Source organism: Nomascus leucogenys, chromosome 18 (genome assembly GCF_006542625.1).
Source record: "Nomascus leucogenys isolate Asia chromosome 18, Asia_NLE_v1, whole genome shotgun sequence".
In the NCBI taxonomy this organism is placed as follows: Eukaryota; Metazoa; Chordata; class Mammalia; order Primates; family Hylobatidae; genus Nomascus; species Nomascus leucogenys.
In genome coordinates, this window is record NC_044398.1 from 62,189,729 (window position 1) to 62,204,428 (window position 14,700).

At 36.4% G+C, this 14,700-nt stretch overlaps 1 protein-coding gene across 50 annotated transcripts in view; it reads left to right on the forward strand.

The window, feature by feature from the left end:
* The window catches only part of ANK2 (ankyrin 2), a 689,728-nt gene that overhangs the window by 546,347 nt on the left and 128,681 nt on the right, over positions 1-14,700 (forward strand). For all 50 annotated transcript variants that reach the window (XM_030799037.1, XM_012502792.2, XM_030799074.1 and 47 more), the window contains 3 exons: positions 96-194; positions 1,721-1,819; positions 9,401-9,499. In XM_030799037.1, the coding sequence (XP_030654897.1) occupies positions 96-194; positions 1,721-1,819; positions 9,401-9,499 (297 nt within the window). The remainder of the gene's footprint in view (positions 1-95; positions 195-1,720; positions 1,820-9,400; positions 9,500-14,700) is intronic.

Below are 14,700 nucleotides of genomic sequence, written 5' to 3' on the forward strand. Positions count from 1 at the left end.
GTAGACCGTTACCATGTGACTTTCTTCACTAATACAATGGCTGCAACATAGAAAAGTGAAGCGCTATACTGATTATCATATCTTTGCTTTCATAGAGTGGTTTTACCCCTTTGCACATAGCTGCACATTATGGAAATGTCAACGTGGCAACTCTTCTTCTAAACCGGGGAGCTGCTGTGGACTTCACAGCCAGGGTATGGATTGAAATTGTTTCTCATTCTAGATAGCAGTAAATGAATATTTTAAGAAAGTAAAAAGGAACACCAACGGCTTTATTAAAGATTTTATTTCTTTTTCCTTACCTGGGTCTGTGCTGGAGATACTAGATTTTTCATTCTCTTTTTTTAAATCACAAGAAGTCATCTTGGCTTAAGCAGAAAATAAAAATGTTGTAAACTCATGCACAAATTATTTCCAATAGTTAAGGATGACATTAATTCTGACCGGTATGAACAGTTATATTTAACGATCATGCCATGAATCCTGATAAGTCATGTCAATAAATAATTAAACTGTTAAAATGTTAACTATAAAATATATAAGTAGCATGTCTTATGATGACTATAGGGCACACAATTTGATAGGGAATTGTTTTTAGTGAATTGAGAATTTGTTCAAATGAAGTCTTACTAAAATACAGAAAAGGTGTCACATTGTTACATGTTTCATGGTATGCTTTTATTAGAAAGAATTCACTTACATGATAATGGTATATATCAGTATAGTTAATATACAGTTAATGCAGAATATGAATATTCAAAAATTACAACAGACAAAAAATCAGGTACATATCCTTGCCATAATGATGACATGTGATAGCCAATAAAATAAATAAATATAATTTGTATGTATAATGTTTTTGTACTAAGAAGTCATCTGCACTGAAACTATGTTGTGTTATTTTCAAGTTGTTTTTCTTACTAAATTGTTCTGAAGGAGATATTTGTTTGTTGTTGTTGCTGTTTAGAGACAGGGTCTGGCTCTGTTGCCCAGGGTGAAGTGCAAGGGCACGATCATGTCTCACTGAAGCCCTGAACTCATGGGCTCAAGCAATCCTCCTGACTCAGCCTCCTGAGTAGCTAGGACTACAGGCACACACTACCATGCCTGGCTAATTTTTAAAAATTTTTTGTAGTGATGAGGTCTTACTATGTTGCCCAGGCTGGTCTTGAACTCCTGGCTTCAAGCAATCCTCCCACCTCAACTTCCCAAAGTGCTGGAATTACAGGCATGAGCCACCACACCCAACTTGAAGGAGATGTTTTTAAGAATCATTTTTATATTGGATATTAATACCCAAATATTTGTATTCTGTTTTTAAGAATCATAAAACTTAACATGTCAGACTCTTTAAGTGCATGGTGTTATAGAAAGAAAGACTTTACACTAGGGCCCTATCTTAGGTAGATTTTAAATTTTTGTTTCTGTTACACTAAAGTGGTCCCTTTGTCTCTTGACTGCAACTTGTACATTCAATACATACTTTGTAGTTATTGACTAACTTAGTTATGCAGTTTCGTCCCATTTTTCATTCTCTAACTATATTGTTTTGTGGTTTGTGTGATTTTTGTTCCTTAAAAATCAAAGACATAGAAAGAATAGAAACTGTGGATCAAATTACCATATAGGTCACAACTTCCTTTGTGGCCTTTAACACAAAGGCATTGCCATCATGCCCTATCATACCCATCAGCTCTTGTTTGGTCTTTCTGTGGTGTAGAATGGAATCACTCCTCTGCATGTGGCTTCCAAAAGAGGAAATACAAACATGGTGAAGCTCTTACTGGATCGAGGCGGTCAGATCGATGCCAAAACTAGGGTGAGTGTCTCTGTTCTTTCAATTTTCTACCATTATTATTTCTTTCAATCCTCATAGAAGGCACCTCAAGACACCAGGTCATTAACATAAGCAATGTGTTTTCAAGGAAATTGCTTTATTGGAATTGATTTAAATCTCATACAACATTTAAAGGGTTCATACCATAAAGTGAAATTAATATTTGCTCATAAGTGCCCAGAGAAGCAAAGTGTTGGTCCCTCAATGAGATAGTTTTTCAAGTTTTGGCTTAGTGATTTTCTGGGACCAAAGATCAAAGATTAGGCTTACACAACTCTCTTTTGGGTAGTTATAAGTATCAAGAACCCAAACTAATTACCATACATTAAGATTGAGAATGTGGCTTTTACACAAAATATTTTAGTACATGTTTACAATCTTTTGCTTCTAAGTATTCAATTCCTAATTCATTTTTCTTAAGCAGCTATGCTATACTGACCTGAGCAGGGGATTTGCTATTATAGAGAACAGCATACAGTTAGTATACTATACCTTTATTTATGTCATTTTAGTAGAAGTGCTATCTTTCATTTGTTTCAAACTTAAGTAAAATATCATTTCAAGTTTGCAATATACTGCAAATAGATAACACAATAGACGGTAGAGTTCAGTTGTTAAAAGTGCAGAATGAAGGCAAACTGCCTGATTTCGAATCCTATTTTTACTATTAATAAGTTGTATTATATTGGCAGTTTACTTACCTTCTCTGAACTTAGGCTAATAATAACACACCTACTTCATAAGGTTGTGTGAGAATTAACTCTTAGGTATATTACTTACCATTTTTGAAAAAGCAGAGTAAATTACCTAGTTCTTCATAATATTTGATAATATTACTGATGTTATACAATATGTAGTTATTTGCTTAAACATGTAAGGATTATTTCAATATTAATTATCTAGAGTAGATTTAGTTAATCATAGACTTCAGCAAAACTTCAAATGTGCCTATAATACAAAAATGTTAATATGTGGTATAAAAAGTCTATGTTAATATGTGGTGTAAAAAGCCTATGAAAGATGAAAAATAGAATATGTCTCTTATAGTATTTAACTTCACTTTGTTTAATTCTGAGACTTCATGTTTTCATAGTCCCAGCAGTAAAGATCAAATCTAGTTTCCTTGCAAACCTGGGGGCTAGCAAACACTTTTGTTTAATAAACTTTATCATCTGTAAGCTTCCAGAATCTATACCAGTCCCAGACTATAAATTATGGTTTTTAATGACCTCAGGAAACCTTGCTTTCTTAATCTTACTTCTCTAAAACTTTTGGTCCAGAGTGGCTACATCACAACACGTGGGAGTTCTGGAGAGGTTTGCGTTCTGTCAAATCTTTGCTGTGGTGTCCAGTGTCTTTGCATCAGAGTTTTATATGGTTTCTACATTTTGCTTAGTAGGCATGCCTTTTTCCTTACCATACTGTGAGTATGCAGAATTTGGAACAGTATGCGTTATGTTGCATGGTTTGCTTACTTTTTCTTTATATTTAAAGGAATGAGCTTTTGCGCATTACTACATTACTAACATCATTACTAACATTACCAATGTATTACATTACAAACATACTTTACTAACATAATTTCTTCCTATATACTGCCTTTATGAGATTACCACTGGAAAGAAAGCATTTTGGAAATGCAAAAAAATTTTTATTTTGGCCAATGTCTTAAGGATGCACATTGCTTTTATTAATGCTTTTTGGAGTATTAACTCATTATTGAGATAGTTGATTTTGTTCTTATTAATCAACACTATTTACTTCATAAAAGTACTCTAATTTGTGTGGCTTACATATATTTGGGTATACAATTAAAAAGTCTAACTCCAAATAGACAGTGTATCTTCATAAAAAGAGTACTAAGAAATGAAGAGAAATGGATTCTTATACTAGTTCTGTCATAGTGCAGCCTTTAGATACAGCAAATAAATTAAATTTCATTCAAGGATTTAAAAAGAGTAAAATAGGTTTTCTAATTGTATACATTGTATAAACATTCCGTTCATTTATTTCTTAAACAAATAACTATTGAGTTCCTACTTGGTGCTGTGAACCCTGAAGATACAACAGTTAACAAGACAGAGTAGGTTTCTAGACTCATAGAGATGCAAGTCAATAGTTCAAGGAATTAAGTTAACAGTCTCCTTGTAAAAGTTTAGTAATAGGTTCTTAAAAAACAAAACAAAAAAAAAAACAAACCAAAAAACCCTTGATTTGTAGCATTGCCTTTGCTGGTTTCCATGGTATAAATACTTCTACAGTAGTCAGTTTAGAGCTAGCAACATGGTATCACTAAATGTAGAATTGGAAAGAGGTGTGCAAAAAGTGGCTCTCCTTATTTCATATGAGCTGGTTCCAGAACACCCCAGGATTAGCTACCATATTGAATGGTTGCACTGAACTTTTTTTTTATTATTATACTTCAAGTTCTGGGGTGCATATGCAGAACATATGGGTTTGTTACGTAGGTATTCACATGCCATGGTGGTTTGCTGCACCCATCAACCTGTCATCTACAATAGGTATTTCTCCTAGTGCTATCCCTCTCCTACCCCCATCCCGCAACAGGCCCCGGTGTGCGATGTTCCCCTCCCTGTGTCCATGTGTTCTCATTGTTCAACTCCCACCTATGATCGAGAACATGTGGGGTTTGGTTTTCTGTTCTTGTGTTAGTTTGCTGGGAATGATGGTTTCCAGCTTCATCCATGTCCCTCCAAAGGACATGAACTCATCCTTTTTTATCGCTGCATAGTATTCCACGGTGTATATGTGCCACATTTTCTTTATCCAGTCTATCGTTGATGGGCATTTGTCTTGGTTCCAAGTTTTTGCTATTGTGAATAGGGTTGCATTGGTCTTTTTTAGCACTAAACTTTCCCCCCATAAGTTGAAATACTTCTTCATCAGTTAAGTAGAAGGATTTTAAAAGCATTGCTGAGTTCTTTTCATTCTGGCTACAGCTAACAGACATATATCCCTCTTACCAAAGGCAAACTCAAGTAGGAGGTAAATACTGAAATCAAGGACTGTGTGTTAGAATTGGGAGGCCAATTCTGGAACTATAATATTTGATTACTAAAATAAATGAATATGTTTTGCTTTTTCTTTTGCCTTTTGAAATGTATTTAAAAATAGAAAAATGTTTATATTAGTTAGTTATCATGCAGCTATGAAGAACTGCCCAAGACTGGGTAATTTATAAAGGAAAGAAGTTTAATTGACTCACAGTTCTGCGGGGCTGGGGAGGCCTCAGGAAACTTATAATCATGGCGGAAGCAGAAACAAACACATCCTTCTTCAAATGGTGGCAGAAGAGAGAAATAGGTGCCCAGTGAAGGGGGCAGCCCCTTATAAAACCATCAGATCTCATGAGAACTAACTCACTGTCACAAAAATAGCATGAAGGTAACCACCCCATTATTCAATTACCTCCCATTGGGTCCCTCCCATGACACATAGGGATTATGGGAAATAGAATTCAAGATGAGATTTAGGTGGTGACACCTAAATCAAAACATTGATAAACTATATCAATGTTTAATTTGGTTTTGACTATATTTTTAGAGAATATAATAAAGCTTCTACGTATGAAATTTTTTTTTTTGAGACGGAGTTTTCACTCTTGTTGCCCAGGTTAGAGTGCAATGGTGTGATCTCGGCTCACTGCAACCCCCACCTCACTGGTTCAAGCAATTCTCCTACCTCAGCCTCCCAAGTAGCTGGAATTACAGGCATGTGCCTGGTTAATTTTGTGTTTTTAATAGAGACAGGGTTTCTCCATGTTGGTCAGGCTGGTCTCAAACTCCTGACCTCAGGTGATCCGCCCGCCTTGGCCTCCCGAAGTGCTGGGATTGCAGGGATGAGCCACCACACGCAGCCGGAATGTTTTTAAAGTATTATGTTTTCATTTTGTTGTTGTTGTTGTTGACATCTCAATTTACCCCAGCATTTAAATTAACCACAAATATTCTGAATTTAGTATATTCTGTCAAGGATCTTACCCTGATCTTCTCATTATTTTTCTCATTCATAAGGTTTTTATTATCTAGAGAATAGCAAGATCTGTAGAGGCTTTCAGATAATTAAGAAACAAATATTACCCACAGTTATTTCTTGGCTCTCACCACCATTTTGGCAATCGTTGAGACATTTTCCATCTTGTTGGCATTCTCATCATTGACTACTGTCTAATGTGAAACTCTAAGACATTTGCACCAGAGCCTTTTACTGGTATCTGAAAGACCTCATTTCAGTGTGAAAACATAAATTTTATAGCTAGTTAAAATGAAATTATAAATTTAGGCTTTATTAAAGGCATTATTCTTTTTTTTTGTTTTTAAACTTATTTATTATTTAAATGTGGTGATACCCCATATTAGGATTATGTTTAAAATATTAAAAAACATATTTCAATGCAAACAATAAAAAGTGTACAAAAGCATTAAAGGATGATGAACAAAAAACACATAGGGAAAAGGAATCACCCTTCTTACTTGTTATTAGGTGTAATGATTAAAGCAGTAACAATAATGGTTGTCAGTTGTCATATGTGTATGTTGTTCTAGGCACCCTGCTAAGTACTCTACAAATATCGTCTTATTTTATCTTTCTAACAACTTATAAAGTGTGTATTATTTTCTTGTTGAGAATATATGGAGGTCTTCATTTGAGAAATGAGACTACCAAAGGGAAAAATGAATTATGTAACTTGACCTAGGACACACAGCTTGGTAATCAGCAGAGCCTACCCATGTGAATACACAAACTTCAGAATACATCGTTGAAAGAATGACCTAAGCAGAGAGGGGGGAAAATATGAAAAGATAAAGAAACTACATAAGTGGCATCCCTCCAGTGTTGATTGATTTACCTTTATCAGAATTATCCACATCATGGTGGAATTATCAGAATTATCCACATCATCAGTGCGATCAATTGATTCTAGAGAAAAAAAAACAAAAAAAACCCAGAAAAAACACAAAGGGTCTCTGGAAGAGGGAAAAATCCATAACCCACAACTACAAACTTAAGAATTTAAGTAAAAAGATTTTAGAATACAAAAGCTTGAAAAGAATTTTTTTGGGGCATTAACTTTATAATGTGCTTTGTAGAAAATATTCAAAATCTAATCAAATTGAGCCTGTTGGGTAACTTGAATTTGATGTCATCATCCACACATCTTATAAGCACAGACACCTTGCATCATTAAATGTAGGATTTGGAACTAATTTAATCCTTATTGTTCCTTGATGTTCTTGTGGGTATATTAAATGTTCTTCATAAAGCTCCTGTTGTTACTCTGAGAGTATTTTGGAGGTTTCAACATGATTACACAAAGACTATTTCATGTAATTTGCAGAAAGCAATATGCTGCCTTTTCTAAAAAAGATGTAAGGTGGCGTTCCCTCCTTCATCTTTCAAACAAGGCTTGCAAGTTAAATAGGGTGAGAAACATCATCTCCACTCTATGTATCATGAAGCTGAGCCTTAGAGAGATTCATCCATGGTGACCGATTTGAGATTCACTGCAGGGTTCCATGGTTCCAAAGTCCACACACTGAACTGTTACATATGATGTCTCTGTTCACCATGTGGGATTCCTCAAACCCTAGGTTTCCACAAGGCCCTCACCAAGAATACGTTTGAGAAACCATGCTATATCTAATTGTTAGGTAATTTATGTAGCAACTAATGCTCTGTAGTTCCACCACAGGGTGGTTTTATCAGGATACAAAAGTGTAATCATTGTCATCACTTTGCTGAAACAACTCTTTTAGGCTCCTATCTGGCAAATTTTAAAATAATGTAGCATTTCAACTACACTAGTTAAATACTTTTTTTTCTGAGAAGGCAGTCTTTTCGTGCTAATTCTTAGGTACCCAAAACTGCAAAATCTGTTTTGGTTATTCAACATCTTCATACTAGCTAAATGGATTTCACAAAGCAAAGAATCATTATCAGTCAAGGTCCTAGCCAAAAACAGAGGCCCAAATTTGATCATTTGATTAGAGATTATTGAAGGGTCTATTTATGATATTGTGTAGTCTGTAGGAAAGAGACAAGGGACAAGGGACAGTGTAGAATCCCAGGGCCTAGCTAGTAACAGCAGGACTCAATACCAATGCTCGACCTAAAAAGTGAGAAGTACAGGAGGCCCCCAGAACTTCAAAGGAGAGAATTGTGTGGAAAAGCTGCTTTGGCAGGAAGGTAAACTTTGGTAAAGACACACAGCCGGATTTGGGAGGTCTCTCGAAGTCCCTTTCATGTCTTGCTGCATTGGCCAAACCTAGTTGGAAGCCAGAGGACAAGGCAGCTCACTGATGTCCGCTAGAGCGGCCAGTCTGTTGGGACACAGAGCAGAGAGGAGAAGGGTAGAGCATAGGTCTGGAGGGGCAAACAGAAGACATCTAGCATAGAAAGCCCAGTGTTGCATCAGAAAGAGTGTTGCGATTCAGAGGAATTCTTTTTGTTTGGAGTAAAGCATAACCTGGAGAGATGGTCCTGGAAGTAGAGACACAAACGAGAGGCCATTCGAGTTCTGGATAAATCAGAAACTGCTGAAATCCTCTTAACTGCTCACCATCCATTCTCTGTGATTTACCCACCTTCTCCACCTCTGTCCTTGGGACAATCTTTTTTTCTTTTTCCTTCAGCCTCAAATCACCAGTAAATTTACGTACTCAGTATTTCATTTTCTCTGTCACTTCTTGCTCACCATTAATTACATTTTGCCTCACATTTCCCACCCACTCTGCTTTTTGGCCATGCCACCCTAAAGAGAAATAAAATATAAAAGACAGAGACCACTTGGGAATTGCTCTGGAATCAGAGGCTATCCCAGAAGTGTTAAGATCAGAAAGTTTTATAAATAATATAGCATACAATTCTGCCATATTTTATTTGATGAAGTTAGAGTTCTATTTATTAATAATGAAGTTCATCTTTGGGAAGCAATTATGTGATCTCTAAAATGTTGAAATGTATGTGTGAAAGTCTTTAAAATAGTCTAAAAAAATGACCCTTCACTTTTACAAGCATTAGGAAGCATTTTAGGAGAACTTATGAAAGTGGTGACAATTCAAAAGAGAACATATATGAAAAAATTACACTAAGAAAAATTTTTAGGTAGAAGTATATTAGAACAAACAAAATGAAAACAGTATAACCTAATATAATCCCTGTTTTCAGTTCCAGGGAGCAGAGCTTTAAAGTTCAATAAATGCCACATACTGTGCTTTTCCATCTTCTTGAATACGCAGACACACGACCAGAAGCCAATTTCATTACACTGACCCTCTGTCCACACAGGGGATCTCTCTTGCTTTCTCCCTGTCTCTGTTTTGTTTGTCTTTCCCTTTCTCTGTCTTGTTCTCTGTCAAGATGTCTTTCTGACTTGTTTTCTCTTTCACTCATCTTTCTGGTCATTTAACAAATTGCAGTTCTATTACTGATTTTATTGAGTAATCAGGATTGAGTTTAGGAACTCCCTCTTTATGGTTGCAATAGATGAAATATGGATTTTTTTAAGTGAACTTGGGCCTAATTCTTTAATTCTTTTGGCAGGATGGGTTGACACCACTTCACTGTGCTGCACGAAGTGGGCATGACCAAGTGGTGGAACTTCTGTTGGAACGGGGTGCTCCCTTGCTGGCAAGGACTAAGGTGAGTCATTATGAGTAAGATGGGATCCTAAGAAATCTTTAAGTCACTTCATATATTATCTCTATTCTTTCTTAAATTGAAGCATCAGGCAAGAATTTTCTAGTTCTTTAATAATTGTGTGCTAGGAATAGGAATATGTATCAAACCACTTAAAATTTATTAAAATAAGCAGATATATGCATTAAGATGTATTGAATGTGTGCCTTCAAGTTTTTTTCTATATTTTTACCTGTTATTCTTACTGCAGATGGAAATCTGAATACATCTGTATTTTAAATATAAATGAGAATATCTCTTAGATTCTGAGTCTAGATTTTTATGATTCAGATGACTATGAAACATATATAAAATTATCTTTTAAAGCAGAACAATTAGCAACACAAAATGAATCTTTTTGCTCATCCAATCTTTATCTCTTAGGCAATACTAATAAAAAGTAATTACTCAACAGTGGCATTGGTTGATTATGTTGAAGATTAGTAGAGGTGATTTGGAAAGCACAAGTTGCAATAGGCCACCTACGAAGAACTATTAAACAAGCATATTTTCTTTATGACATACTACATCTAGCCCTTTTTCCTCTCGTTTTATCAATATGCTCAAACATGGGAGAAGCACTTTTCCATATACATGAACACCACACTGTGAGTTGGTTTGCTGAAGATTTTTCATTATCAAATGTATTTTAAATGCTTTTATTATTGTATAGTTCTCTATTATCCAACCCTACATTGGGTTATCAGAAAATATTTTGAGACACGAATTGAAGATACTCATACAGAGCTGATTAATGTGATATGCAGCAACCTTGGATCCTTAAATACAACACAAAGTTAGACAAAGGGCACTTGTTATATTTTCTCCCTATTCCATTCCACCTCATACCACCGCCCCCCACAGAGTTGGTATCAACTAATGCTATTGCTAGGGTAAGCTGAAGAAACTAAGGCAATTGACAGAAACAAATATTTTTCAATTTATATATAATTGAAATCATTTGAAACAAAACTAGCCCATACATTTAAGACATGTGTAGAATGAACTCAATTTGTAAAGATGTGCCCACATGCCATAAAAGAGTGGCTTTAAATCAGTAACATATGAAGAAGAGAAATAATTATCTGCATTATTTTTATTCTCATACCTATACTGTGAATGTTGTATAGATCTGTCTTTAAAATGCAACAATTTGGGCTGGGTAATGCAGAGATAATTATGGAAAGTTTTGATAAAGAAACATTGAAATTTAAATGGAAATAACAAAATTTCAGACCAATTATGTTACAACCAATACAAAAACCAATATCAGTTGAAAATAGGCATATATGCTTTACAAACCATAAAATAATCTTATCTGCAGAGTTTGCTTGTAATTGTCATGTCACTAATGAAGATGGCAGGTTACCTAGATGGAATTTTTTTTAATGTCCTTCCTGTAAAATCAAGTATCATTCAAATATAAGGATCCTGCATAAGGGGTGTCTGAGTGTACAATTATATTCATGTATTCATGCATCCAACTATTATATAATATTGAGTAGATATAATTTGCCAGGCAAGTGTTCTGGTCACTAAGGCACCATCAAGATGAATAATACAAAATCTTTTTTTTTTTTTTTTTTGAGACAGAGTCTCACTCTGTTACCCAGGCTGGAGTGCAGTGGCGCGATCTCGGCTCACTGCAAGCTCCGCCTCCTGGGTTCATGCCATTCTCCTGCCTCAGCCTCCCAAGTAGCTGGGACTACAGGTGCCCGCCACCACGCCCAGCTAATTTTTTGTATTTTTAGGAGAGACGGGGTTTCACCCTGTTAGCCAGGATGGTCTTGATCTCCTGACCTTGTGATCCACCTGTCTCGGCCCCCCAAAGTACTGGGATTACAAGCATGAGCCACCACGCCCGGCCATAATACACAATCTATAGCTGCAAGAAGCTCAGAAATTAGTGGGCATGATAGAAAAAAAAAAGATAATTATTAAAAATAGAGATATGTATAGGGTAATAAACACAGAGAAGATGAATTAATCAGGTTGGAGTGAGGGGATACTGCTCTCCTGGGAGTGGAATAGGTGCCTAATGCTAGACTATTCTCCCTCCCCTTCTGTATTAGTCCATTTCACGCTACTGATAAAGACATACTTGAGTCTGGGCAACTTACAAAGAAGTTTAATGGATTCACAGTTCCACCTGGGGAGGAACTCACAATCACGAGGCTGAGGAGGCTTCACAATCATGGCAGAAGGTGAAAGGCACATCTCATGTGGTGGCAGACAAGAGAAGAAAATGAAAACCAAGTGAAAAGGCTTTCCCCTTATAAAACCATCAGATCTTGTGAGACTTATTCACTACCACGAGAATAGTATGGGGGAAACCGCCCTCATGATTCAGTTATCTCCCACTGGGTCCCTCTCACAACACAAGGGAATTATGGGAGCTACAATTCAAGATGAGATTTGGGTGGGGACACAGCCAAACCATATTACCTTCCATAAAAACTCCTAGTTTTAAATCACCCATTCTTTCTTCTGAAGCAACTGTCTAAGTGTCACCCCCCTCATTCTTTGTCAATTCTAGCTCTCAGCAAACTGTGACTCCTCACCACAACCCCTTCTTATTCTTGGTGACTTTAATGATCTTGATTAGAGCAGTAGATAATTCTTCTAGTTGGCCTCTCAGTTAGGTAACTGTAAACCCTCTATCTATTTCTGTGTCTAACTTCACACTTGCCAGCCCCTCCTATGTTTCAGCTCACTCTCTTCAGAACCCCAATTCTGAAATTCTTTTATTTGCTTGGTCCTTCAGTTATAGTTTCACTCTTCCTCATTCACATCATGCCCTTACCTCTGCCCAGCACAAATTTCATAGTCATTTGTGCTACTCCCTCACATATTTATACTACCTACATTTCACTCAATTAAATTCAACTCACATTCATGCAACCAAATGTGGCTACAGGAAACACCCAGCCACACTAACTGTGCTCATTTTAGATTCATGATCACTAACCTCAAGTCAGCTGGTAATGCTGCCTGACAATCTCGCTCTATTTTCTAAGTCTGTTCACTCTCGATCCCTGCTATCTGACCATTCTATATTTTCTTCAAACTTCTTAGACTTCTTTCCTTGTCTTCATTTCCCATAACACTGAGAGAATTCAAGCAATTGGAATATAATTTCCAGAGACTCCCACCTCCATATCTATCCATATCTACCCAGTGACATGACTTGGAGCCCATGTAGTCTACATTCTCTCCTGTTACTATCATCTGGTGTGATTGCTTGGTCCTGTCTTCTCAAAACACTTTCTTTATTTACCTTCTGGGACATTACATTCTTCTGACTTTCCTTCTGTTTTCCTAGCTGCCACTTCTCAGTCTCCTTTGCTAGTTCCTCCTCATCTCTCAGGTCTCTGAATGTTAGAACCTCCAGAGCTCAGTCTTTGTATCTTTTCTCCATCGACACTCACTTGCTATGAAATCTCATGCAGTTCTATCTTTAAATAGTACCTGTATGCTGGTGCCATGAGTGTGCATCTCCAGAATTCCATATGTAGATGTCAGCTCCCCATTGCCACTTGGATGTCTCCTGGGCATCTCAAATTTAGTAAGCTCAAAAATTAAGCACTGGATATAATACCCACCCCTCAACCCAATCTTCCTGTTATCTTTCTTATCTCAACAAATGGCCATCTAATTTTTTTAGTTTCTCAGACCAAATACCTCATGTCATGTTGGACTCTTCTTTTTCTCACTTTCCACATTCTGTCACCAAACACTGTCACCTCTTCTTTCAAAATGTATCACTAAGCAGCTTGCCAACAATCTCATTACCACCACTCTGGTCCAGATCACCATCAACCCTACCTGGAGGACTGCAAGAGGCCCCAACTTACTTCCCTTCTTTTGCATTTTGTCCATATAGTCTATTCTCAGCACAGCAGCAAGAGTAATCCTGTTGCCCTAAATCTTCCAAAGGCAACCCATGTATCTCTGAGTAAAATTCAAACCTGCAAGATCTCTTACCTCTTTGAATTCCTACTCTTATCCATCCTCCTCATTCACTTGCCTTAAACCACATTCTTCTCCTTACTGATTATTGATACCTATCATGCCAGTTATAATCCTAACACAATATATTTGTACTTGCCTTTTCTCAGCCTTAAGTGTTTTTCCCCCAAGTCAACAAGACTAGCTCTCTTACTTCCTTCATGTCAAAACTCACCTTCTCAGTGAGGCCATTTCTGGACATCCAATCAAAATTGCACTCACGTACACCAACTCCCTAGGCCATTCTGTGTTTTTGTTTTCTCCTTTCCATTGATAGGCCATCCAACATACTATATACTTTAATTCTTATTGTTTTTAAATTGTATGTCTGTCTTCCACACTAGAATGTAACCTCGATGGAGACAGGGGTTTCCTGTCGTGTTCCCTGCTGTATCCACAGCACTTGAACAGGGCTTGAGTAGGTGCTAAGTAAATATGTGTAAAATCAACAAAAGATTAGATGATGAATATTTTATTTTCCACATAAATAACCTTCAAACAGGTAAAACAGCATCAATGAATGATAATTTTTCAAAGAAACATGCAACACTCCAGTCCAAACATCGTCAAGGCTTGAATTTCTTCTACACTTTGCAATTATCTTCCCCTCAATGCATAAATACTTCTCATCAGCCTGTTGCTCTTTTCTAAACTTATTTAATGAACTTCTAAACATGAAAGCAATAATTATGAATGAAGATTATTTCAAAATATATGAATAATTTGTAAGTCACATATACTCTACCACAATTAAGAATTAATATATTTGTTTTTGTTGTCCCTCACTGTTGAAATCACCTTCCTTGTTGAGAATATTGGGTGGGGGGCCTTTTCTGGTAAAATATCCACATACAGTTTCTGCCTTATTGAATGTAATGACTGCCAAACTGGATACTTGGCCAACAATCCTTTTTCTAGTGGCCATATTTGCATTGGTATTAAGAAAAGACAATAGTCCCATCTCTTTCATAGGCAAATTGTTTTTTTAAATTTAGTTTTTTCCTAAGTTTGCATATTGTTTCCTGACAGTTTATTTATTTAGCTTTAAAAAAAAATGACAGTCTTACCGAGTGTGACGAACAGTGCATTATCCTGCTTTCTTGTGTTCCTGCTGTTGCCCTTGTTCTAGAATTAAGGCTAAAGCTGTTTTGTCCATA